This window comes from Rhipicephalus sanguineus, chromosome 3 (genome assembly GCF_013339695.2).
Source record: "Rhipicephalus sanguineus isolate Rsan-2018 chromosome 3, BIME_Rsan_1.4, whole genome shotgun sequence".
NCBI classification, from domain to species: Eukaryota; Metazoa; Arthropoda; class Arachnida; order Ixodida; family Ixodidae; genus Rhipicephalus; species Rhipicephalus sanguineus.
The window spans coordinates 149892072-149920039 of NC_051178.1; the positions used below are offsets into that span (position 1 = coordinate 149892072).

Here is a 27968-nt window from a genome sequence, read left to right on the forward strand (position 1 = left end):
GCGCGGCCGCTTTCCAACGGCAGCGAGATAGCACGGCGCCAGCCACTCGCCCAAGAAGCGCGAACCACGAAAAAAATTCACAGCATATCCACGGGTGAATGATGAAGAGCTTGGGCGAAGCTCCTGAAGCAATCATGGTTACACCGTGAAATCTTCAGTAGGGGTGTGCGAATATTCGAAAGTTTCGAATATTCGTCGAATATTACATTCGAAATACTCGTATTCGATTCGAAAATCGTGTATTCCAATAGTTTCGAATATTCGAAAAATTCGTATTTGCGATTCGATTATCATGCATAAAATAACTCGTCTTCCACATTTCGGCTGCGTTCGTATAGCTAAAGACGTTGCCGAGAGGAGCGATACACATCGTAAGTACACGGAGGCACGATATCTGCCTGCGACGAGCGCCCCAATACGTATGATTTATTGCTGGTGCATCTCCGACGTGCAGCGCTGTTGGCGATCATGTAAACGCACATTTTCAATATTATGCGGCCGTAACGTGCCGCACTACCACTCGTTCACTATGTGGGGCCACTTCCGAAGAAAGACAGTGACCCACGTGACTGGTGGCGGACTGTAGGCACCTTCAGATACCCCACTTTGGCAAAGCTTTGCCCCCTGTTCCAAGCGAGCGTGCCTTTTCAGTGGGGAGGGGGGGGGTGTCTTTGTTAGAAGGGAGCGCCTGCTGCCTGATCATGTGGAGCAACTCATATTTCTACATAACATGTAGTCATTACTTTCATTGTGCCGTGATATTTGCTTGTGTTGTGATGTGCATTGTGCTAGCCTGGACATTGTGTTCTGGAGATAGCAGTGTATGTTGTGTTGCCAGTCAGGCTGTTGATGTTTTTTTTTTCTTTTCAAATAGCTACATGTTAAATAAAATATTATTACTGTGGAGCCATTTTTCATTTGATATTCGATATTCGATTCGATATTCGAAGGTGGATATTCGTATTCGATTCGTATTCGAAAAATTTGATATTCGCACACCCCTAATCTTCAGTGGTTTCGCCCAGCAGTAATCAAAGCAATAGCCCAGTACATCATCAAAGACGTGAAAAATACGTGACAAACATTTATACAAGAAATTTTATTAATCGTAAGTGGTAGCTAGGCGTGGCTTCCGTTCCCCCTTCATTATAACGGCTTTATGGTCGGTGAAGTGATGGATCGGTGATGGGTCGTAGTGGGATGTTTGCAAAGACGAACTAGTGGGCAGTTTGCAAAGGTGGCTTCCGTTCCCCCTTCATTATAACGGCTTTATGGTCGGCGAAGTAATGGATCGGTGATGGGTCGTAGTGGGATGTTTGCAAAGACGAAGTAGAGGCAGTTTGCAAAGGTGGTTACGCCGGACAACGGAGACGTGACAAGGTTAGACTAAGAGGAGCTTCGCCCCTAAAAACAAGTATTAAAAGAACCCACTCGAGCCAGACGCAGACAACCAGATCAACGCCCGGCAAAGCCTGGAACTTTCTAGAGGGAAAGCATGACGCGACGCCGAGTGGCGCCACCGCGAGTAGAACTGACGAGAGAAATCTCGCTCTTTCTCTAGCTTTGGCTGTGCTGCACGCCGGAGAACACTCCCGACGCTTCTAGAATCCGGAAGAGAGGAAATAAAAGCGTGCACTGGGGTCAGTGAGTCAGTCGGTCCGGAGATGGTGAAGTTATGTCGAGTGTGGCTCCGCCAGCCAAAGAAGACGTGTTTATGATGTTGTGCGGTCAGTCGATCATCGATCTGGAAGAATCGGATGACGACGCCGTGTGAGCCGTGACAAGTTACGCCGACGGAGGAACACAAGGACAATCAGCGCTGGAGTTAGCGTGAGTGTTTCCTAGAAGAGAAGCATTCAAGTACCGTCCAAGAATTGTGGACTGGATACGCTGTTGAATATTCAGGGCTTTAATGAGACTGCATGTGTAGCCCGTGATCTGTTTGTTTAGTTCCCGTTGTGCTAACACCATCTGAGTTATATTGTGAAGTTGTAACTGGTGCCAGCCGAATGTGCATGTGTTTGTGATGTTTGTACTGCCTTAACTGAGAATATATTTCGTTTGTGTTATCGACTCTCGGCTCTGACTCGGTCTTTGGACCACAACCGGCGTTCGCTGGCGCACTAAAAGGACCAACTCTAAATTGTCCGCGCTTTCGTGGTGCGTTTCGGGGGGGCCGATACGTCCGCGCCCTTGGAATCCGCCCGGCGATTGCCATCCCCATTAACGGGATCAGTGACAATGGAAGTGGTGACAGTAGAGAAGAAAATATCGAGTACTACGGCGGGAAGTACAGAGTATAAAGGAGAAGTATGGCCTGTCGATCGTTTCCGCTCCCTCGTTTTCTTCCCTTGTGAGTTACAGAAATAACCGTCTTTGCTCTCCTCAAACCGCTATTACTACTACTTGCAGGAGTAAACTGCATGTTTGACGCTATACTCCCATTTTTTAAAGGTGGAAGGCTTAGATGCCTCATCAGACGCGAAAATTGACCGTCAGCGTCGACCGTCGGCGGCGGCGGGGGCGGAGCCTGCGCGCGCGCCGGCGCCAGTGTGTCTGCCGCGGCTACGACGCCACTCCTCCCGAACGCGCAGACCAGCAGCGGCGAGTCGCGCGCGGCGGTGCCGGAGAGAGCGCGGTGGCGGAGAGCGGTGAGCCAGCTGTGTGACATCACTGATCCTCGCGCATGCGCAGCACGGCTCATGAGGATCCACGCGAAATCGGCTCCGGCTAGGCGAGTGTAGCTAACGCTACAATAATTCAGAAAAACATTCCGACGCGCGGAATCGAACGGGCGACTTCTCGCTTCCCAGCGCGCGGCGTTAGACGTTAGACCATGAACAGCAACGTCTTTCAACCTGCTAACGGCGAGCTATTTATATACACCATTCACTTCAGCATGCTTTCTTAGTCACCACATAGATGGCGCATTGTGCACGCGTGGCGCGCTTTAAGGATCGTCTCTACGCTCCTGCGAACGCCGTTGCTCTTCGTCCTACAGGGCGTGGTCGCCTTCGTGCGCTTATCTCGAGGAAAGAAGGGGTGGCCTGGGGGGTGGAGCGGGGGGTTGTATGTCTTGTGCTTTCCCCGCGATGTCCACGCTGAAGTCACAGAGCGTACGAAGGTCACTTCGCTCGCTGCAGCGGCCGCGTTTGCGAAAGGAACGCGCTGTTCAAACAGAAATAAGTAACAACTGTGACAGTTAGTTCGCGCTCGTCCTGTGTGTACCTGTTCGTTCGTTTCGTGCGTCCTGCTTTATGTTTGAGCAGTGCGCTTCAAGTGTCGAGCTGTGACGCATGATAGTTCGCGCTCGTCCTGTGTGCGTTCTTTTCGTGCGTCCTTTGGGCTCGAGCGACGTGCTGGCAATTTCGAGCTGCTTTCCGTTCTTCGGGTTACATGCAAATTTGTTGCTATCGCGTTCATTACTTCGCCGTTGCGGCGAAACTGCGACTTTTTTTTCGTTTATTTTTTTTCTTCACAAATTCTACTTCCGCGCGATTTATGGCCGATCCCCCGTGGTGGGTCGGGCCATTCTTCTAGGAACCAACCAACTAACCAGCGAATGCATAAGTGACCATGTGAGGTTTTTTTTTCTTTTTTGGTCTTTCTGCCAAGCCACCTGATGCATGCAGCGTGCACGTGAATCGGCAGCATGCAGTGAGTTGTTTGTGCGAAGCTATCCCGATCAATCATTTCTGCTAAGAAAGGTTCATCGCAGTTCTAACGCCGCCATAGTCCATGCTCGAACATGATTAGCTCCCCATCGAATTTTAGCCTTTTTTTTTGTTTCTATGACCTTGCACCATGGTCTCCGTAACCATTTGATTCCATGCACATTCTGCATATGCACGTTGATGCCCCTTTAAATTATATTTCACAGTAAATAAAGAACAAGACCGAATTCGACCATCGAATTTTACGCGCGTGCTCATCGCAAGAGATCGGCGGTTCCATTTCGAACATTTCCCGGAAAACACTCTCGGCAGGCGCTGTAACCAATGCAAAGAAGTGGATGCTGGTCAAAAGATCTTTTGTGTGCCGTGAAACTTCGCCAAACACCGTTTTTAAAACGCGCGGGACGCGAGCTTTTTACTGTTCATAAACCGAAACTGAAGTTTTAAACCGAAACTGAAGTACTGGGTTTTTTAGATGTTTGACAAGTTGAAGCAAAATAAAAATTGTAAGTTAAAAAAAATACATGCGTATGAAAATTACTGTGCCATAATTAATGCTTTAGAGTTGTTATTGTTTACATTTTTTTATATTCCAAACAGCAACTTTTTGCGTAATTTTTGTAAAACTTACTGCGCCCTCTATAAACGAGAAATAGGGGCTGGACGAGGCCTGGTAGGAGAGTGTGAACTTTGACTTCCAGATGATCGAAATAACACCGCAAACTTTTGCTTGGCTGTGTTGGTCAGTGTGAAGAAAAGTTATGTTGCCTTTTAATTGAAGGCCTGTGCGAATAATAGAGCGTGTCGCACACATGTTCTTGGACAGTGGACGCTTTGCAAAGTGACTGTGTTATTCGTGAAAAAAGTGCTATGCTGCGCAAAAAGTTTCCACTCGCCAGCGCCTTCAACTCGTGAAGCAGAAGACTAGTGTCAATGTAAGTTCGGCACATTAACATTGACTTTCACCTTACAACTTCCATAACTAGGCTTCTTTCTAAATGTGCCGATAGTGCACTCATTCTGAATGCGCTGCGAGTTTTTTTAATAAAGTAGGCGTGTAATCCGCGTGGGCTGCGATTATCAACATGCATGTGCCGCTAAGAGGCTGTCGCTAAGATAAAACAGTCGCTACATTTGTTTTCTCTTCGTGAGATGATTATTAAAGGAAGCTGTAGAAGTTGGCCTGGAGATTAGCGCTGACGTAATGACGTAGATATGTAGTTGTTCGGGTCGTAGGAAAGACAGTTTCGTTTTTGGAGTTTCGTGCCAACTCTGACATGCACCTTGTTTTGTGTTTCGTCAGCGGCAGTCAACGTGAACAAACCGAACCTGGTTATCTTTGCACGACCTCTGTGCGAGGATTACACAGTGAGGGAGGTTAGCGTTCAGTGCATGCGACCCACGATCGCCACTGATCCGAAAAGAAGCGAATGCACTCGGAGCGCAAACATACACAAAAAATAGGAAACCGTGAAGGAAGTTCTCAAATATTAGAACTGGTTTTTGGAGCGGGCTCGCGGGTCATCTAGCCGTGCACGTTGGCTTCATTTTGTTGCCCGTCGCACTTTGATATCTTTTTACTTTATTATTTTTCGTTAGGCCGCACGCAGTTGCGAGCCTGCTGCTCCCATGACGCGCCGTCGCGGGCAAGATAGACAGCGTGAACGAAACCTGCCGGCACTCGTCACACGGGGAGCTACGGCAGCAATTATGAGCGCCGTGCATGGAACGGGTAGTGACCCACATAGCGAAGCATGACGTGATGTCACGCGCGCCGCTGGCAGGGCTTGTGATAATTGGACATCAGCTGTTTACGCGTCACTGAAAGTGTGGTACACGACTCCGTTCACTCTCTCAGTTCGACGTTGACGCAGAGAGACTGGACAACCTCGCAGCGTCATAGAGGCTATGCAAAATTAGCGACGGAAAAAGAAAGTGCTCTATTGCGTCAGTGTTTACCGCGTGTGCACGCTTTCGTTTTCACGTGTCCCGCATCTAGATTGTTGATATTTGTGAACAAAAAGGTATAAACGTCCCGAGGGGCGCCTTCAGTGCAAGTCCGCGGCAAGTCGTGGCACTTGTTAAAATGACTTGAGTAGATACTATGTTTGTTTGTGGAGCAGATCATTAACAGGCCTCCGTCCTGCATTGGGCTAAAATAAGCTGGTAATCATAATGATGGTAGACAGACGCCGTATGCAATCACTGAGTGATTGCTAAGTCTTCAGTGTAACTTACATATGTAATGTTTTCATTGAACAAGCACGGAAATCATTTCATTAACCATCTTTCACCAGTAGTTATACCATGAGAGATATGTTCTTTGGTTACTTTAAGTGGCAAAAGCGTAATCACTGTTGGAAAGTATATTAAAAGGGAGTTATCATTTCATTATTATTTCCACCCCTCATTTATTAAGTGCATGTTGCTTCGTGAGAACTTCTTATTTTAAACATATTTTATGCACATTCAATCTCATTTTGCTTGTCACGTGTATATCATGTGCAAGTTTGCATGTTAATACGGTACAGTCCTCTGCAGATTGAAACGCGACATTAATTTTTTGGTGTAACGACTGCTAGGAATTGTTCGAGATAACTGCGTCATGTCACTATGAATCTGGCCGTTAAAGGAAACGTTGGCTCTGGTTTGAGTCAGAAACGTGGAGGATGCTTGAGCCAGTCATTGCTGCAACAAAAGAGAAAATCCAGAAATTTGAAACCTTTTACCATGCAGTTTCACACTCTGTGGTGACCACAGTCAGATGGGTTGTGGAATGCAAAACCGCTTGTGTGCCAGCATTGGTGCGTATTAAATAACCCGAGGTGATCAAAACAAATACCTTTAACTGCGTCTTCAATCATAGCTTCCATGTTTCTTTAGCCTATTAAGCAGAAATAATGATCTTCAGCATCTAATAACTAATTATTTTTTGAACATGTATTCTCATTAGTATTTTTCTTCTATTTTTTTTACTGTACTTTTGTTAATAGTACCCACCCCCTCTGTAATGCCTTTCTGCACCCTGAGGGTAATGTAAATAAATAAATAAAAATAGATCAGCCAGTGCACCAGTCCTTCAGTCTGCAGATTGAAACCAGGAGTGTGTTCAAAACATCAGGCTAAGCTGTTGCACATTACGTGCTGGCCATTAAATAAATGTATTTGCGGTCTACTGTAGGATTGCATCTTCGTCCACATAAAGTGCTCTTATGCGGTGAACGCAGGACCATGGAGGAACGTCAAGACAGCCTCGATGGATGGGTGGCTATCCGAGAGAACCTCTTTGAACCTGTCGACTGTTCCCAGCCATGGCTCATCACGATTCATCGTCGCCTTCAACCATGTAGAGTGCCAGTTTGCAGTCAGCTACTCCTGAGGGCGAGCGTCACGCTTGTGACAGGGACACCTGTGCCGCACGTGCTGCTCTGCTTTCTTCGGATGCCCTGCATGACATTCACAAGCAGCTCGTGCTTATGTGCCCCGCACTTGAGAACTCTTTCCCCCTGACTGACTCGCAGACAAAGGGGTCTTGGAACTTCTTACGGTTTTTCTCTAAGAAAAATGGTGTTTGTGAAAGGCTGGATTCCTCTGTAGAAGGGAAAGTCTGCAGGGAGCTGGAGTACTATTTTAAGCAGGCACTCGACGCAACAGGGAAGCGGTTGCTCTTTTCTCTGCTGTTTGGTGAAGAAGACTACTTGACCGACTATGAAGAAGACATTCAGGTAAGGGAATGTTTGTTCAGTGCAGGAGCCTTGCTCTCATATTCTAGAATGTTACTTCTCTTGGGATTCCACCTTGACTCAAAGTGAATGTCAGGGCCACCTTTTGACTGAAACGGCCACTGCTGTTTAGTGACACGCTGTGGCAATTCTTGCACATAATTTTTGAGGCCAGGCACGCGTGGCTGTTACACCAGTACGCTTTACTGGAGGTACACTTCGCTAGCAACCCCTCCTTATGGGATTCTCTAAGGAGTGTTGTTAAAGCTCAGAGTCTTACTGAGTTAACAATACTGCACTGGGCTTCATTCAGTGCAGTCAAATCAAGCAAGAGCTCTTAGACAGAGCTTGTCTGAGAAGGTTAGTGTCACAAAATTTTACATTTTATCTGATCTGCATAAAATAATAAAATATGAAGCTGCTTTCATGAAGTATGTAAGTAAATAAAAATACGAATAGAAATATATTTTAATGATGTGGTCGAATATGTTAGCCTGGTTTGTCGCCTGGCTTGCTACTTCAGATGTCAACGATGACTGGGTTCATAGCAGAGGCATTAGTTATGGCTGGACATGGAGGAGGGGGGGAGGTGTTGAGCCCCCCCCCCCCATCGGTCACATACCAAAGCAGCCCTAATTAGCAGCCGCATTTTGTTAGTGTAATGCTGGAATGAACTTTGCACAAACTTCCAAATTTTGATCACACACCAAGTTTTAGTTGCCGTTGCTGTTACTTGTTGGATAGATTTTGACATAGACGAAATGTAACACTCTCTTTAAATCAGGCTTGTGTGCCAATTTAAACATAGGTTTTGGTCATAATACTTTGCCAGTCATTAAATGCCTGATCTGCTGATGTATTCACAAAGTATCTACACAAGCCAGAGCGAAGGTATGTGTTTGTTGCTGATCTGGACGCAGGAGCTGAGACTGCGTGGTCTGGAGCGCACCCTGGAGCGTGCCTATGATGAACTGAATGAGATTCTTTCTCTCCGTTCGCTCTCTGAGACTATGTTGAACCTGTCAACGGTGTACGCACTTGAGGACCAAGTGGTGGTCAACATTTCGATTGCTTTGGCTGAGCTCTACAACTTCCAGGCAAGTGTTACTTCGTAGCTTGTACCTGCCATTGCACTGTCTCGATGCCGCTTTCACGGTACTACTTGCTTGCCTATTTCTCTTTTTACGCTGATGTACATAGCTCTCTTTTTTTATTTCTGTTTAGAAACAAAGTGTAACAATTTGGTCAGTTTAGTATTGACAAATGTCTGAAGGGGCGTTCCTCCCTGCACTGATAATCGCACTTGCATCTGTGGTCAGACTGAGAGCTCAAGTATAGCATTGACAGAGATCAACACAACACAATTCTACTTCGAACAAATTTATTTGGAAAAGCTCACTGTAAGCTGGCCTTTCTGCTCATTGACATTGTATCTGCTTACTTTACTAGTTGATCATCAATAATTGAACACTTAAGCATATGTATTAAACCTGCACTTTTAAGCAGTATATATTATCTCTGCACCTGGTTAGCATCCTTTATGTGCAAAAAACTTTTTTGGTGTATGCTGCGTCTTGCATTTGTCATGATTGGCTCTTGCACCTAAAGTCTTTTTATACTGTTGATGGATGTTTCAGTTTATTGAACGTATTTGGGTGGGGGGTTACATATAGGGAGAGGTATACAGAATGAGGTCTTTTAGTGCGAACACTGCAATGGGACCTCTTGTTATAGAATACATAAAATAAAATCATGAGCTGAATAGCGACAAACAAGCGTAGGATGCATACAAAATAATAGGAGTGACATTATGGTATGCAAAGACAATTACACTATTTGACACTGAAGTACACATAGAAAAAAGTTAGCAGAATAAGTAAGAGCTAACACAGTGTAATGATGCAATCTTTAGGACTGCATACTAATAAATATTTCTCATGAAAAAGTTATTTTAAAATAAACAAAAATAATTATTTCACATGTTGCTTTAGGCATGGCCTTAATGTGCAGACAGCTTCCTTAGTTAGCCAGCGGCTTTTGTGCATCTATTAGTATTTGTTGTTCGCACATGTTACTTCATGCAGACATTCCGACAATGAGGTTATTTTGATGGATAGCATGCCTGGGCATGCCTTTTAACAAAGCCCTTTCTGTTGCTGGTGCTTTCTCATGTTTTTTGTTCGTCAGAGCGATGGTCTAGCGACTGTTATCAACTGGATTGGCCTGTTGTGAGTGGCAGATGGTAGGACTGGTATAGAATTGGCATAATGCATTGCTATAAAATGCTGGCTCTGGGTCTTGAACAGTGACATTGCCGCACAGTGTGTGGATCATCATTTCTGAACTATATTACCATGTTATGACGGGGAAGAACATTGCAACCTAGATCGCAAGTCACAAAACAAACTCATTATTGGGCAAACTTGTGCCCAGCAAAACAAACCACACTCACAATACAGCAATAGCAGTGAGCACGGTCGGTTGTTGAAATATGATCTATAGGCGAAATGCGTCTCCCCTTTATATGTGTGTCATCGAACATTACAGTGTAAATGCTCATGCTCACGTAAGCTTTACAATGTAACACCACTATTTGTGCCATGTGTGCCGTCTAATTGATCAACAATAAAATAAAAAAAGTCCCCATACATGAAGGTGGGCCTTACGGCAAGGCATAACACATATAAAACACAATCGCTGCAAAACAAACAAGTATAAAAAACAAACAAGTTAGTGGCCTTTCGATGTGTCCATGCCTGTTTTGAGCATTGAAAACCTCTTCAAACATCATCAAATTAAAAAGTCTTAATTAACCAGTGTCAAAGTGAGCCTTCGGTGTGTTCCTTTGGTGCGCCACGCTGCATGTCATCACCAGGAGTCCCACTTGAAAATTCTTAATCAATCAGTGTCATATTAACCTTCAGTGTGTTCCTTTGGTGTGCCATGCTGCATGTCATCACCATGAGTTAACCTTCCAGTTGGGGCCCTTCCTGGAACTGCGTGAGGTGGCAGCCGAACGTAGTCGTGCGTTGCGGCTCAGGGCTGACGACGGGCGGCTCGGCCCGCGTGTGAGAGCTGAAGCCACGAAGGAACTTGAAGAGTGGGACGCTCGAGCGCAGTCTGCCAACTGAGGCCACTCAACACCTTTACCAGGAGTATTATCGGCGCACCGTGGATCTTGTTTCAGGTGAGGGAGTTTTCATGGACGTTCACAAAATGGATTGAATGTCTTATTTGAAGTGCTTCAAATGTGTCATGTAATGTGGCATAACTGATTTTATGCTATTAGTCTGTGTAGCACATTCAACGTGTGTCAGTGATGCCGTTTAAGAAATGCAAAGCAGGACAAGCACAGGACTGATTGAAATCACTCTCATTTGATGATGCAGTGCTGTTTATGAACACTCATGTGCTTTCTTTAGTTCTTTCTTTCGTGATGTCTCAGTTACTCTGTACAAAATTTCTGTTCTCTCTGTTGGACAAAATTTGTTTTCAGTAATGCAGTACTACATAGATTTGTTATAGATGGTGGCTCATTTGTTGTAATTAGCTGATTGCAGTGTTGCTTTTTTAATTGAAAACATTTGATGTGTCACCCGAAATGAGGCTTTTTATCTGACAAGGAGGGCCTTTGCAATGTTGAGATAACCAGTACGGTCATCACAAGTTACAAGGCGCATAATGTAGATTGTCAAAACACAAAGGCTTACCCTTATCTAGAGATAATGCTTGAACAGCTTCTGTGCATAATGTGCAAACAGTTTGTTGCATGCTTCGACCATTGTATGGCATTCAGCTTCATCAACCTAGTGTAGCACTAGCTGATCTAGCTGATGCAACTGGCATTTTTGCTTACCTGCCATTTGAGTTAGTCTGACCTGTCTACTTTGTCTTCTTTCCTTCCCTCTTCTGGGAACACTTTCTGTAGTCATACGATCTGCTGGTTTATTGGGAAAAATTGCATAATTTCATTAGGCCGTGTAGTGTTCCTTGTTAATGCTTTAGTTGAGACCATGCCACAACAAGTTTGAAAGAGGAGCTGAAGTTGGCTTGTTATATCCATTACTACACCATCACTTTTGCTTGCCCTCTTGGCCAACTCTGACTGGAGGGGTCAAGGTATTAGTACTGGGTAAGCCAAGCAAGGTAAATAAAAAAAAATATAGTGCTAACATTTTTGTGGCTGACAGCTTCCAACACTGTTGAACTGCAGTTTAGACGAGTTCCTAGTAGCAGCATTGCATTACACGATTTCGGCCTATTCGGCACAAAATGATTACTAAACCTTCTATGTGAACTAGATAAAATATCAGTAATATTCATTTATAAGCATTTTTTTTTTCTTGAGACAAGAAATCTAAATGAATGTGCATGTAGTGAACATCAAGAAAAATGACAATTGTTTTGTTATATACATTAGGACATTATAGTGTGTACCAACATAACGAATTTTTACAGCATGTATGTTCACTTTTTATCCTTCATGTGTGAGTGGCTAAGTGATGTTTAAACCTCACATTTTCGCATTTTTTTGCCACTCAATATGTACTGCTTTGGGACCTGCTGAAAGTGAGGTGTGTCAGAACTGGGTGGTTGCAGAATTACTTTAGGTTGTTGTAGCTACAGAGTTCAGGTTGTCTGAGGTCTGTCTGAAATGCCGTTATGGAAATCCTGTGCAGGTCAGAGAAACAGGATGCTTGAAGACCAGACAAAGTTTGGCCGGTCGACGTTTGAGCTGTACGGTATGCAACGCCTTCAGAAGCTGGAAGTGTTCGTCTGCCAGGAGCGGCTCAAGCTACTGGGTGCCATCAAAATCACCCGAGAGCTGCAACATGGCAAGATCACCAAAATGGTGAGCTCCAAAGGAAAAAGAATGTTTCGTACACAGATGTTGAAGAGTTCCATGTGGGCCTAAGTTCCACGTGGAAGTACTTTTCAAGCCGTCGCAGTATCCATGATGATGTCGAACAGTGCTTTCAAAACATTTGAAACCTGTCGGGTATATTGAGAGTCCTGGCTAACATGGATGAAAAGGAAGGGGGGAAAATGAAGAAAGAAAGGCAACAAAAAGGCACAGTTTTCTGGGCCAATGAAACCAACTGCACTACTAGCAACCTCCTGGAAAATCTGCCAGCATTATATTTTTTTGTAATATTCGAAGTTTTAGTGATGAACTAACCAGCTTTTTCACTGCTAACTTTTAAGGCCACAACAATTACAATGTTTGTAGAACACATTTGGAAACATCCCTGTCGACCATTTCTGATGTGCTACATCTTGTGTGACCCTTTTTTCTCATTTAATATAATGTTGCTTTAGCGTGCAAGGGGCAGGACATGGCAATTTCTAAAACATTTTGTTGGCTTTCTTTTAAGCATGTGAAAGAGAGTTGTGCATGTGGTAATATGTCGCATACTATTGAGTCATTTTTCAGATATCCTTTATAAACCTTCTACGGTCAAACCTAAATTTAATGAAGTCATACTTGCTGCGGGAACCATTGTTATATTACAGTCTTTGTTAAGTCGAGCTTTCTGTGTTTCAGTAGTAAAAATAATCCTGTAAGTTTCCAGAATAGTTCTGAATCTCATTAGCAAGCGTACCGAAGTGCAGGAACCAAAGAAATAGAGTGGAACAGCCAGACTGCTCACCACGAGAGCAGAGACGAAACTGAAAGCACGGAAAAAGTCTTCTGGGCTCTCCTTTATGGCCATGCAACAGTGCGTGGTGGTGATAACCTGGAGCATTTTGAAATGATTCCAAGGAACATGGCAGTAGAATGGACCACTCGTCTGGCTTTCCCTGATACGTGTGCGTGCATTTGTATGCCAACCTGCTACTGAGTGAAGAGTGGTGCTGGTTTGTTGAAACGTTATAGCTGCTGCTGCGTGTGGCACTGATTGTCCTGATCAATTTGTGTGCAGTGCATCACTTATGATGCTAAGATTGGGAAACTAAAATAGTTTGTTGCGTTGGCGATTTCGTTAAGTCTAGCTTAATTATACATAGGCTCGTCTGTAGATGTTGATATTGTAGCCATAAAGTTAATGACTTAAAAACTGTAATCAACACTTACGTGATCTTTAAGAAGTTGCTAACAATATACAGTCCTTTAATTTTCATAGAAGGCCATGTTTTGTATTTAAACTTGCTCCACGTTACCTGGGACGCTGAGTAGCAAATAGGTAGCTTGAGATAGCAAGTTTATGGCATGTGAGTAGTGTAGTAGAAGAGACGTGCAGCTCTTGTTTGTTCGGTGGAATGTGCAGTGTAACTTGTCCCATCTTTCTGCTGCAGCTGGAACAGCAGGCATTGCGTGGTCAGTGCACGCTGGAGGAGATGGAAGAAGAAGTGTATCGCTCCCAGCTGGGCATATTTGATGTAAGCTTGGAGATGCTCAAGGAGGAGGAGGACATACTACGAAGACAGAAGGACATCCTTGACCGTGCTTGGCAAGGTAGGGCGCCACATATCGGATCCTCGCTAGCGCTAATGCATTGCATTAATGTTGATAAGATGCTGCAATGAAGTACGGTGTTTCTTTATGGTACACTGAACTTTTATTTCTGAAGAAAAAGGAAAAAAATTGTCCCTCCCGCGTGATCCCTTTTAAGTTGCAGCCTTGAAGAAGACAAGTCTGCTTGTCGAAACGTCAGCTCCAGCACACAAATTCTGTTTACGAACTTTTCGTCACAAGCTTTCATCTTTCCCTCTCTCCTGCCTTTTTTTGTGATCCCTTTTAGTTGTTTGAGTGCCCCAGCTTTTACTGCCTTTGCGGGATGTTATCTCTGTGCACATAATGTGGAGGTAGTGGGTTTGGTCTTCAACAGCAGGATGTTTTTTCGTCCACTTAAAATTTTTTTCTCTTAATTACTGCATTTGAATTAAAAACATCAAATACTGCCCCCTATGCTTTCCTTGGCTTTGTTGCCTGTTGGCTTTGTATGGTTTTTTTTAGCCAATAGTAGACTCCTTGATCAATTTCCATTTTTTGGTTTATAGGTGGCATTGTGGCATTCACTATGTATCCCACGTTCAAAGGACAACTGCAACAACATTATAGACTGTTTTTTTTTTAAAGCATGGTTTTAGGTTGCGTATAAATGCAGTGGCCTTTCTGCAATATTTTGCACTTGAGATATGTGTAGATGCTGAACTTCAGAGCACAAATTTGGTACGGGACATAGAAGAACACACACACACTCACACAGTGGATGCATCATGAAAGGTAAAAGAAATGAACTAAAAAAAATTTTACCTAAGCTAAAGGACGAGTCCAGAACATGAACAGTGCAGACCTAGTTGTGCAAGTTTTATTGTATCTGTTTGACTGGGCTATCTCATTTTCAATTTTTTGACAATACTTTTGATTTGGGCTTTGCTGTGCAGAGGAGCTGGATGAGGGCATCTTTTATGATGCGGTGGAGGAACGAGATCAGCTTGAGGACGAACTTGAGATGGAAAGCAGCGGCCCCATGTCGAGGCGAGACCGACTCAAGCTTCGACTCAACAGGCTCTACAGGAAGCGAGCCATCCTCAGAAACAAGCGGGTGGGTGGGCATGCATTTGCCTTTTTGGTATCTGCCTGCAAGCTGCCGTTTGTAGTGGCGGAAAAGTACACTATTCTAGGTATGTCGATAACCCAGTTGGGCACAGTAATTGTTGTAAGGAAACTGTGACGAAACTTGGCCAAGGCATGGGTAGGAAGTGTGAAGATGAGAGATTGAATTGATTTGAAGCTTCATTTATGCATTATAATTGTTTACAATAAAATATAGATGTACTGTGTGGTCTATGTGGAAAAGTGCAGTGTGCAATTGTTCTTAGTCCCCTTTTGTGTGCTTGGCTGCTAGAAGGGTCTTTCTTTTTTCCCACCTTTTGTATTTTAAGTACTTCATTAGTAACAGGGTGCAGACAGCTTCTTTAGGAGTGGTGCTCCTTAGGAGAAAATTTCTGAAAACCTGGCCATCGACCTTTGAGAGGTTCTAGAAAGGGCGGAGTTGACAAAGGAGACTTGTGTGCAGTGCACCACAGATGTGCCTTTAGCGAGTGTAGTTTATTGAGAAAGAGAACAGCATGCTTGGTGAGACTTCTGTGAAGTATGGTTGGAGTGAGGGTGTATTCTCTGGATGAATTGCAGGCTTCTGAGGTGCACTTATAAGTTCCTGTTACAGCTGCTCAAATGCTGCCATGTATGTGACCCCTTTTGCTTAGCCTCTTAGACTCTCTGGGCAGTCCCAGTAATGTGCACTGGCATGTAACAGACAACAGAAAAACCTGATGTTTGTCAGGGCCTCTGGCATCGTCCACACTCTTCAAATCTCCAAGGCCAAACTGTGCATGACGGCTCTGGTCTGGGCAAGTTGGTGCGACATATCCAAAGTTAGACAGCATGAAGGACGAGGACGCAAGAAACATGAACGCACAGGACCAGCAATGGGCTTATGTATTCATGTTTCTTGTGTCCTCCTCCTTCATGTTGTTTAACTTTGCAGATGCACATGACCACCTTTCGCAGTCTGATGTGGGACCACTGATGTCTGAGGCTGTGACATGTGTAACCTCTCTTATCCGTTGTGTGTCTGCTCGTGTGACTGATTTAGCAGGCCAGGAAAAAGTGCTCTAAGACAGGAGCAGATGAAGGAGGAAGGAGAATGAATTTTAAGAAAAGTTGGGCTAGACAAAATCCAGGATCTTGGCAGGTCACATACTTGCAACTACTGCTTTAGTGTGTTACTTATGTGACAGCAGGACAAAAAGGCAGGAAACCAAACTAAGTTTGCATTGGGGTTTTTAACTCCCACCAACATCATCTCGGTAAGATAGGTCAGTCACCTGTCGGTCATCTATGGTTTGGAAGTGTGGAGGCCCAGCTACCAAAAGTTACAGCTTGTTAGGCATTTGATTTATAACTTAATTTTTGTAGAGCTATAAAAGGGTGGGAACATTTTGCAGACTTTAAATTCAGTACGTCCCTCTTCTTTCTTGAGTTCTAGACATATCTTTGCGTGGTGACGAACAATATTAAAAAATTTTCATCTTTCATAAAAGAAACCTCTTGTTAGTGATGAAGACACATATAATAGCTTCTTTTTTTATATGGTAATGAATACTACCAGGTGGTCCTAGTGAATGACATTGCTTCTAATTTTTGAGTATTTCTACCCATTGTATTTTTTTTTAAATACAGAAAGCCTGCGTTGCTGAACACCAAAAGAAGGCGAAGAGAAAGGAAGAAAAGAAGAATCGCATTAAGCAGCATCACGCTGTCCATATAGTAAGTTTGAATTATGTTTAATTTGTAGAAATATGAGATGCTTCAAGAGAGCAGAGCATTGAGTAGTATACCTGTTGAATCTTTTACACTCCACTTATGCGTTATACGACGTACTTTGACTAACGTGTTAATTCAAACGAAGCTATTTTGTTTTAGTGACGGTTAACTGTGCATCTGTTATCGCAGCTTAGTGTAATTTATTTTTGTCTTCAGCTATGCATTTTCTTGTGACAGGATACATTTCTTTGTGAAGCAGTTATAGCGTAATTGTTTGTGTGTGAGTGTATCTTTTCAGTTTAACTATATTGCCTTCATAATTTACCTTAACCGCGTGTAAGTGTTCTTCCGTTGCTCCTTGTCGATGGCTGACTCAACTGGGTATTTGGCAGAGACGAGAAGAGATACGCAAGGAGTTGGAGATGAACCATGAACGCATTGATAGTGAGCGCAGGAAGACGCTGGAAAGGCTCAGGGAATACAAAAAGGTATGTCTGCTGGTGCGAAAGCTGGAAAAATGCAGGTGTAAATGTGGAGAGCTGCAAATTCAACTGTAGAAGAATGTTTCTTCGTTTTTATTCATGTATTTAGTTGGAGAAAATTGGAGAACATTGAAGCTTTGCATTGAAGAGTGGAACACGATAGCATTTTCTGCTACACTGGCTGTCCAATGCAGTATCACGGGTGGGAGGTGCCATCTCGCGCTAACTATCATGATCACAATTCCAGTGCTGCACCATAAATGCAACCTAATGCAACCATAGGTGCAACCCAGGGCAATCTAGCGATCCCCAGCTGCGGTTCTGTAGTTGCTGCATTTAATCGTGTAGCAGCATAGTGCTCTCATAAGCTCGTGTTTTTATAGGAGCTGTTACAGTATTTAGTACGTAAATTGCAAAAGCATGTGTGACGGTACGGTAGTGAGATTAGTTTCCGTTATTGTTTCAGCAGCTGTTTTTATGCCGATAACTGCACAAAACTTTGTATGTGCTCCAACCGATGCAGAAATACCAGAATGGCAAAAGAGGCGGCGAAGGCACTATGCTGGAGCCCAACGAGGAAGGGGTGTCGAGGTCGCCATCTCCGAGGAGCCCGAGACCTAGTTCGAGGCTCCAGAATGGCACTGCGGCAGACAAAAGGAAAGCATTCAGAATATCCTCGGAGAATACCAATGAGAAGAAGGACGAGCTCTCTTTGCCTGTCGCACCTCTCCCACCCCCGCCACCGCCTGCGGTGCAGCTCCCGCCACCCCCGCCACCTCCGCCTCCACCACCTCCACCACCACCACCACTGATGCCAGCATTAATGGTGAGTTGGCCTTTCAGTGTATTCGATAGACAATTAGGTCAGGGAAATCATAGGGGCCATTAATTGTTGTCTTTAACTGTAGCGTCGTAGTAACGACATAAATTGAAATGAATTAAAGTGAACAAAAAATCACCCTTTCCGTCGGTGGGATTCGAACCCACAACCTTCGAAAGACGAGCTCAATGCACTACCAACCAAGCTACGACGGAAGGCGCTTCCCTGTCCACTTCGTTGGGTATTTCTGTGTGTGTAATTCCTGGGAGTGTTGGCCAGTGCCGCTCGTAGCCAAGGCTGCGACTGTGGAAACACCCTTGTTGCCAGAGGGCGTCATGTGGCACGTGATCTTTGCATAAGGTGGCAGCTGGCCAGTAACCCTCAGCAGTTCTGATGAAGTGAACTCTCGTATGCTAACCTAAGGCATTAAGTCATAGAATGATCGAAAGAAGTTAAATTTTTTGAAGGGCTCGTTTCTTTGTTAGATACAACAACGAAACAAACCCCTTGAAAAAAAAATTTCCCTTCTTTATATCAATCTTCTAGTGTGTGTGTTCGTGGCAGATGGGACTGCCGTGTTCAACCTTGTAATTTGCATACTACAGTAAAATCTCGTTACTACGAACATCAGATTAACAAAATTTTCAGATTAACGAATTTTTTTGAAATCCCCGCCAAAATGCCTATATTTCCAATGTAAAAACTTTCAGTACTACGAATTTCAGAATACCGAATATTTCAGATTAACGTACGTAATTTAACCCCGAAATCAACAAGATGCTTCGTTATTATGAAGTTCTGTGAATGTTTCGGTACGGAAATCACTGAAGCTTACACCTATCATCATCTGCGGCAGATATGCGACGGGAAACCAGCTTCAACGGGTGCAGCCCCATCAGCGTCGACATCCACTCGAGCGTCACCAACCGGTCAAACTGGTCAAACCAAATCAATGCCTCCTCTAGAAAGATGCCTGCCGCGTGAGCCAAAAACCTCCTGCCCTACCCTTTCCCTCCTTCACCGTTTCTAATGAGGGCAGTAGCTGGCGATCCTTGCGGTGGCCGCTTGCAACACACGTTTGCGCATGCGCAATGGGGCTGACGTCACACCACGTCAGCCCCATTGAAAACACTAGGGGAGAACGTGGCGCCATCTCTCGACAAGCGACCACAACTCAAGGCAGGACGGCTACAATGGGATAGCCAGCGACGCCGCAGGCATGTTTGTAGAGGAGGCGTTGACCAAATCAAACAACGTCGTAGGCTTAGTCCCGCTGTTGTCGCTGTTCTCACCACGTTTCCAGTTGCTGTCGTTAGGAGCTGCGAAGTTGAGATCGTGTTGTGCGGTTGTTTTTCTGGCAATGAGTTCTCCTGGCCCCAGCGTTAAAAAGAAGCGACGCTAGTTTTCGCTCAAGGAAAAAGTGGACATTCTGACGGAGCTGAATGCTGGAAAAAAGCAAGTGGACATATGTAAGGAGCGTGATATCGCGCCGTCAACAGTGGCAACGATACTGAAGGATCGGGAGAAGATCGTGAAATTACATCGAGAAGCACAGCTGGCTCCCTTAAGAAAACGCTTGCGGCGGGGCAACTACGAAACCGTCGACAACGCCGTCTTCGCATGGTTTAAGGATGCCAGACAACACAGTGTGCCCTTGTCAGGCCCTATTATTCAAGAAAAGGCACGACAGTTCGCGGTCACTTTGGGCACCTCCGGCTTCGACGCAAGTGCCGGATGGCTCTATTGGTTCCGGCAAAGGAATGGCATCATGTGGCAAGTCGCGTGCGGCGAAGAAAAGGCGGCCGGTGCCGAAAGTGCGATTGCCTGGCGGAACGAGCGCTTTCAGGAAAGCGTCGAGTCATTCAGTCCAGACGATGTTTTCAACGCCGACGAACTTTAAAGGTGAAAAATGCAAGGGCGGAAAAATGCTCTTCTGCTGCAACGCCACAGGCACGGAAAAAGTCAAGCCTCTTGTTATTGGCAAGTCTGCCAAGCCTCGCTTCTTGAAAAACGTTGTCTCGTTGCCTTGCGACTATCGGGCAAATAAGAAAGCGTGGATGACGCGGGAACTGTTCACGCAGTGGCTGCTGCAGTTCGACAACACAATGAAGAAGAAACGAAAGAAGGTTCTTCTAATCGTTGATAACTGCTCGGCACATATGGTGAATGTGCGTTTGAGCAATGTGCAGCTTGAATTTCTGCCCCCAGATTGTACGTCTTTGCTCCAACCTTTAGACCAGGGCATAATAAGATGTGTGAAGGCCGAATTTCGGAAGCGACTTGTGCAGTGCCTTCTCATTAACATACGACTGAAGCTGCCCATGGAGGTCAGCATCCGTCAAGCCGCAGAAATGCTGACAGGGTCGTGGTGGAACGTCAAGGCAAGCACCATTAGCAACTGCTGGCGAAAGGCAGGTCTTCTCAAGACTTCGCTTACGCCGCAAGACTGCGAGCCTATGCCACGAGACTACGATGACGAAGCGGAGATCGACCCAGACCTTTGGAATGAGCTTACTGAGAAGCTCCCGGTAGACGCTGCGGTAACCTTCGAGGATTACGTAGACAGTGACTGCACAGCGGCTACGTCCGCAGAGCTCACCTGCGAAGAAATCGTGAGTCAAGTGCGGGAGCAAGATTGCTGTAGCAGTGACGAAGACGACGCTGGAGATGCAGAGTCTGGGACAACGGAAGAGACTATTTCCAGCTCGGATGTTGTGGTGTTCCTTGAGAAGACCCGATCGTACCTCGGGTGCTGCAAGGATGTACCCGAAGACATCCTTAGGAAGGTTGCGGATGTGGAGGCATACATGCACTAGCGCCTACTTTCTACTCGCCAGAAGAAGATAACCGACTTTTTAGATGCGAAGCAGCTTTTGCTCAGGGCTGTGTCCGTAGTTCCATTGGCGACCGTCCGCTTTCTACCACCTAGCTTAGCCATCTGAGTGCGCGCTCGCGCCAAGGAGAAGTCTTCTTCCTCTTGTTCTCCGACCGCCTTGATGATGATACGTGCAGAGTACTTAAAGGGACACTAAAGAGAAACAATGAATTGGTTTCGATTGATAAAGTGTGCTCGGAGAACTCTTGTGTAGTTTATTTCACCACCATAGGTTTAATATTAGAGGAGAAAACCAAGTTGAAAGTTTCATTTCTAAATTTCGTGCCGAACTTTGTAATTCGTGACGTAAAAGACTTCAAAGAGCATTTAACGTATTTTGGCACCACTGGCTCGACGAAATTTCCACAAACTCGTTATGTCAAGTCTCTGGCCCCCTCAGAAGACAATGTACTTCGATTTAACCGATTAGGAACTACGTAGGCCCAAGCAGGCGCCGTCAAAAATACGTGACGTCATGGCAAATGGTGCGGGAAATCCAAGGTGGCGTCGCCACCTGTATTTTCTTTTTGCGCGTTTTCTCGCTTATTAAGCGTCTTCGCGCAGAAAGCGTGATGTTTTTGGTACCGTGGAGGACTACTTTACTAATGTGAGAAAAATCGTTTTGCTCTTTAGTGTCCCTTCAAAATGCGCTATGAACCAACGCATTGTATCCTAGTCAGAATGCGCTGGCACGCGCTAGAGCGTTCGGGCCTGTGTAAGGGACTGGGTGACGCTGTGGCCTCTCCCCCTTACACTCTCTCAGCAATCATGTGATGGCGTCGGGGAACGAGATTCTGCAGACGCGCGATGAACCTGCGTGGTGTGCTCCAACAAGAGTTTGGGACGAGTAAAACCAACAGCAACTACAGTGAATTCATGGTGTGCTCCACTTGCAAGGACGCGTTAACATCGGGCAAGGTGCCCGTGATGAATGGAACATTAAGTTGACCCATGTGCTGCTTCGCATCCCCACATGGTTCCCTTTAGTGGGAGATCGTGTAATTTTTAAGCAGTAAATTGTTTCCACTCAGTGCCCAGTGTTTTCGTTCATTGTTTACGCCCCAACACGTGCACCTCCTGCAAAGGTGCGTTAGTTTCGCTGTTGTGTTACATTACCGACATCATTTTTCAGTACTACGATATTTCAGAATAACGAATTAAATTCGGCGGTCCCGCGAAGTTCGTTGTAACGAGATTCTACTGTATTACATTCACTTCCTTGCACCTACATGTACCATAAGCCTTTCACATGTTCGGTCTTGTGACCTTTGTCGTGCAGTGAATTACCTAGAAACTTACTGCAGTAGCTACCATTAGCCTATAGTAACTTGTTGAAGCAGAGGGGGTTGGTGATTCCTTTCGTGGCCACAACTGTTCTTGTAGCCCAGCATCTGTGAAGGATTGCTATGGAATGTGAAGTTGAGGTGCAGATCGGTTTAAGTGTAAGAAAATGTTATTGAAGTGGCAAAGTTGCGCAAAAGCTTTTCAGCAGGCAGTGGTGTCATGGTCTTTGGCTGTGTCATTGTCAAGCGATTATCATCACCGTTCTCATTATGCCATTGTCTTGTCATAGTCATGGCACACACCCACAGGACATACTACTATGCAATTGCTTTCCCTACAGGGACCCGTCATGCCATTTGGTAGCACAGCATAACACTTCCATACCTGCCAACTCTCTCGATTTGCCTGGTAGACCCCATATCTTGAGTAATATTTCTGACTGTACGGGTACGACCTCAGATCTCCCGAAAAATAGCCTTAAAGGGGTCATGAAGCGCCCCTTGGGCTTGTTGAAAAAACACAACCTGCGGAAAGCTGACACGGCTATGAACTGCTCTGCAAAATATTACCGTCGTGCGCGCCGCGTAAAGGCCACAAGCGGAGCGCGAAGTTGCCGTTTCCTCAGGCGCCCTCTTTTCAAACAGAGGCCGGTTCTCTCTCGTCGGTGGGCGGGGCGTCTGCACGTTGACGTCGCGGAGACATAGCGTGCTTATTGGCCGATAGCCGGATGAGATGCGCTTCTTGCCACGGGGTGCCACCACTTGCCCGCGCCGCACTCCTCAGTCTGCTAACTTTACACGGTAGCCGCACTCGCGCATGCGAATCACAGCGGGAGAGCGATCGAGTTTCATGACGCGCGCTGACGTAACTTCTTTCCCCCGTGCCATCCCTCCCTGTCTAGCTTCCAGTGTGCTCGTCGGCACGAGAAAAGAGAGAAAGCGCTGAGAGCGTGCGCCAAACCCCCGTAACTCCGCTGATTCTTGACGGATTCGAGAAATTTTTGCGGCAATCGATTCGGGAGGCAGTAAACTCCGATACTGAGGTCATTAGATCATTGCTTGGAAAAGTGGTTCATGAGCCCTTTAACCCTACCGGGAAAAGAAAAAACAGTAAAAAGCAGCGGTTCTAAAATTTTCTGAGCTTGGTCTATTGCATCTGAAATGCTCAAGTCACTTTCACCGCAGTACATAGGTGTCGTGGGAGAAGCTTACTAAAACACGGAGAGCGGTTACAGGACACAGCACATTTTATCCCTTAATTGCACACACTTGTGCACACCATATAACTACGACTATTAGTATGATTACCGATGTCTAAGAACTTTACTGGCTATTGTTCAGAATTGTGTATGATGTTGCTGCGGCCTTGAGACACAATAAATAAAAACATAAGCCAGTTTTCTTTTGTTGCGTAACCCCCCTTCCCCCTCCCACTTCACGAATCTCCCAACTTTCGAGGTCCCCAGGTTGGCAGGCATGCACTTTGTAACACTTTGTAGAACCTCTAACGAGGCTAGATGGCCCACTACCTGCAAAGGCTTCACATAACATTAATTTCTGCAGTGCATGAGATCCTTGCAAATTTTATGAGTTTAATATTATTACGCTGTGCTCCAAGGGATGGGGTTAGCAAGCGGAATACAGCTTGCAGACAGTTTTATATTAAGAGGTTGACATGATCTAATTGTTCATTGCAGCCGGCTGCCCTAAATCCCATTCCACTGACAGCACTCAAGAAGCCTGGACCAAAGCAAGATCTGCCAAAGCCTAACCAAGCAGAATCTAGCAAGACTATCAACCTAGCAGAAATCCTTGCTGCTCGCGGCAAACTCAAGAAAGCAGCTAATTCCTCTGACGACGACAAAAATAGGAATTCAGGTAATCATCACTGTTCTAATTTCACCCGATGCAGTCAATGATGAACTCTTTTTCCATCATCGTTCATTCATGTGTTTCTGCTTTTTTTCAGCCACTGGAGGTCAGTCCAAGGACTTCAATGCAGTTCTTAAAGCAGCCCTAACGAAAATTAACATTGCTGCACACGGACCTGACAACTCTGACCATGAGAGCGAAAACAGTGATTTTGAGTAGTGACACCCTGTAAAAACCTAAAATGCTGACGTTCGTGCTCCCAATTTCCGTCCTTGACCAGTGTTGAATGCGTTGCAATGCAAATAATGTGCTGCTTTCGCATTTGTGAAAGCTTTTGTGGTGCAGTGTTCATGCACATAAGAAGTCTGGAGTAGTTAAAACACTGCTGTCCTCATTTTGAATGCTCAGTGCATTATATTATCTGCAGCATTTTGCTTCGTTAGATGGAGTTTCGCGCTGCATGAGTGTACTTGTGATATGTGCTTCACAAAGGTTCCCCGCTCTTAAATTTCTGCATGAAATGTGCGAAGATGTCTGTGAAGATCTTTTTTTTGGGGGGGGGGTAGAGGGGGAAGGGGCAATGCCATGTGTTAATTTCATGCTTTCTTTACTGTGATCAGCTCTTTAAGAAATAGAAAGGCAGACCTAGAACTTTTTGAGCTTATAGTTATTGCAAGAATTCATGTTTTCAATTGCAAGGAAATTTAGATGAGGGCCTGCCGTAACATACTTTTTAAGGGGGTGAGAAACGTTTGCTTCTTCCTTTTGTCATGTGGCATTTCAATGCACCATGCTGGTTACGAGTATACACTAGTTTTCTGTTTCAGCTGCTTTGCTACTTTTCTCTCACTTAAGTTCTGCGATTCATGATTTCCTCTCATCAGTGTTTGAAAATTTCCTGCTGTTGCGAATCATTTGTGCATGCGGGTATTGCCGGTTCTGTCTGTTCTGTGTTTCTGCACTTCAAGGTGCAACTAGCGTTACCACTGGCCTATAGAGCTTCACAGGAAAGCTTATCTCCTCTACCACTTGTCTTTAGAAATGCTTGTTGGGGTTGGGTGGTGTTGGGATGGGTTGTGGGGGGGGGGGGGGGGGGGGGGATAGGGAATCATCGTGTGATGGACACTTATTTCGTTCACCTTTTTAGAGCTTGGGCAGAGCTCCTGGAGATAAACAGAGTGGGATAATGCGAGTTTTTTCGCTGTGCTAGCCTTACCACGAAATCGTGGCCGCAATGACTTCAGTACATGCTGCCTATACAGACCTGCTAGAGCACAGTGGGGTGCAGATCTGTGAAGATGTGAGTGCAACGAATAGAAAAACGGGTGGTGGCCAGTTATGCAGTTGCAGCATGTCTCCGTGCTACTGAATTCACGTGCAGCTGCATGGTCTGGACCCGTGGGCCATTGCATTGTGTTCCTGTTAAAACAGGTTAACATGATGTGATGCGCAATTTATTAACCAGAGCCCACAGATGTGTGTAGCATCCTGCATATGTGCGGCTGTGTGGTGTATGTACAGGTACACATCTGTCTAGCATATTGTGTACATGACACATGAAAATATTTGGCATTGTGCCATTGCATGTTTGTAATTGTTTTAGGCACAAAGTGTTTGCATAAAAAGCACGAGTTCATGGTATAGCTTGAATTTTACAGTGTCAGCGGTACTCACTGAACAATGCCGACTGCATTGTGTGACAAGTGTTCCTCCTCTGCTCAAAGAGAAAAGCTAGTTATATGTAAATGATTTGTAACGGTAAGAGGCTATTATGTGTAGTGAGATAATTTATCTGTTTCATGTTAGCTTGATCAAGTAATTTAGAATCAAAGTGTTTATGCGCAAGTGTAATGAGTTGTGCTTAAGTTCTTGTGTGGTTGTTTTTCGGACATTAATTTTATGAGAGTGAGTTGTTATATGTAAATACCTTTGTGTTTTGCATTATACTCAACGAGTGTCAGGATAGTTGTACATTTTCCATGATGTAATTTTGGGTGCTTTGAGTCTCGATGCGTCTCTGCTTTTGTTTGGCTGCAGTTTTGGAGGCGTTTCCAGAAGAATAATTGATTACTATCAAAAGCATGGGGCTACTTTCGTGATACTTTATTGTCATGCATAAACTTGATGTCCTTTGTGCTGCCTCTATTTGCAGTTGTTTCAATCTGAAATGGTCTCATCAATTTTCATTTCACAAGTGCTCCGACATGTGTTGTGCTTCGACTGATGTGTCGAAAAATATCTGAAGAGTGAGCAGGCTGGATGTTCGAGTAATTCCCCCTCTTGCGAAATGATTTCAGAGACTTCATATTTGCAATTTAATGCCTGAATAACAAAATTATCCTAATTACTTGTTTTCTAATTTTGCAAGATGGGATCTGCATCATAATGTGAAACTGTTTCTACTTCCCGATTGCAGGTTGCTTAAATTTTTTTGGTTTCACAGGATAACAATGTGACGCTGCTTTTTGCATAAGGTCTAGCATATTTTATGCGCAGACAGGATTGCAACTGCTATGCCCCCCTCCCCCCAAAAGGAAAGTAAAAAAAAAGAAAAGGAAAAAAAAAGAAAAGGAAAAAAAGCATTGTGCCAAAGTGGCCAGTAGCATAACTGTTTTGTAAATCTACAAATAATCATAGAGTAGACTTGAGTTACAAATATCGTAGAGGTATGTAGCACATATCTTGTCCTGTCATTATGCTAATTAGCATGTTTCTGTCAGGTATTGTAAAAAGCAGGTTAAATACAATTAAGACAGATGTCCAAAGGAGTATGGACATTTAAAAGTAATCGTCTTTGTTTGAACAATGTATCAAACATGTCTGCAAGGTCACTTCTCATGGTTTATTGGTTATTAAAGGATTTGTTCAACATTCTGGCATATAAGATTTGCTTTGTAACCTCTATTTGTGTACCAAAGCTTGCAGGGTATAAGTGCTTTAAGAGCTTCAGCATTTAATAAAACAGTATGCATGTTTTTTTACTGAAATGCACACCTTCGTTTTCTGTAATCTTGGGTCAACCTTTTGCTACATTCCTCTCCGTCGTGTTATATTGGGGTTCATTATTATATGCATGGTTTTGACGGTACTTATTTTAACTGAGCGTTGTTAGTTTTTCAATATCTGGAAGCATTCCTAGAGCTCTCTTGAAGGTATCACTCAAATATCTTACCTGCTCTTTCTTCAAGCATTTCAGACACCTCAGCTGACCGTTAAATTGCTCTGTGAAGCACCCTTTTCAGTGTATGTATTTGGTAGCTTTTGGTGCTGACAATCACTGCCCATTGTCTGTTTGTTTCCAACCATTCAAAGATCTTGACATACTATATCTGTACTCATAGTTTTTGTAGCAGTTGATTTCTACTCAATGCTTCAAGTAGTGCTACAATGCACTAGTAGTTGCCCAGTCAGTCCAGGCAGCAGCTGTTCCTTTGATACATCTATGAACAAGTGTGCTGCACTCCTTGAATATTAACGCACTACTACACTGTGTTAGATTAACCCGTTAAGCACCAGCACAAAATAAACACAACTTGGAAAATGGCATTTTTTTGTATTGAGATAACAAATGCTTTGTTCTCTGCAGCATCAAAATTTATATAACATGTTGGCAGTAACTGCCCGTCCACTCTTTGAAACACTTGATAGCAAGAACTGGGTGTGTCATTTAGACATCTGGGAGCTAATGATGGGAAATCCACTCCTGCCACCATCCCTAGACACTACATGTACTGAAAACAATGGTTTTGGGCAAAGCAAGCCTCTGGAGCTTGCTGAGTCAGTCAATTGAATCCCATAGTTTTGTGATGGGCATAGCAAAATGTGACTCAAAGCTGTCATTTTTTCTTCTACAGTACGGATGGACTCACTTGACTGTATATTGGCCAAAGAGCGAATTAGCCAGAATGGTAAATATGTGTGGAAGAGCTGTTGTTGCCCTTGGCATCTTTTGCAGAAAATGTTGTA

General features: G+C 44.6%; 1 protein-coding gene across 1 annotated transcript; it reads left to right on the forward strand.

Moving 5' to 3' along the window:
* The first annotated feature begins 6905 nt into the window (after nt 1-6905).
* Nucleotides 6906-24538, forward strand: LOC119385967 (junction-mediating and -regulatory protein-like). The gene is given in 14 exon segments (XM_037653324.2): nt 6906-6974; nt 6976-7050; nt 7052-7399; nt 8317-8493; nt 10375-10521; nt 10523-10583; nt 12076-12248; nt 13694-13853; nt 14786-14946; nt 16587-16673; nt 17063-17158; nt 17676-17978; nt 23828-24008; nt 24100-24538. Coding segments are annotated over 14 exon segments (2160 nt in total). The 3' UTR covers nt 24222-24538.
* The last annotated feature ends 3430 nt before the right edge of the window (nt 24539-27968 follow it).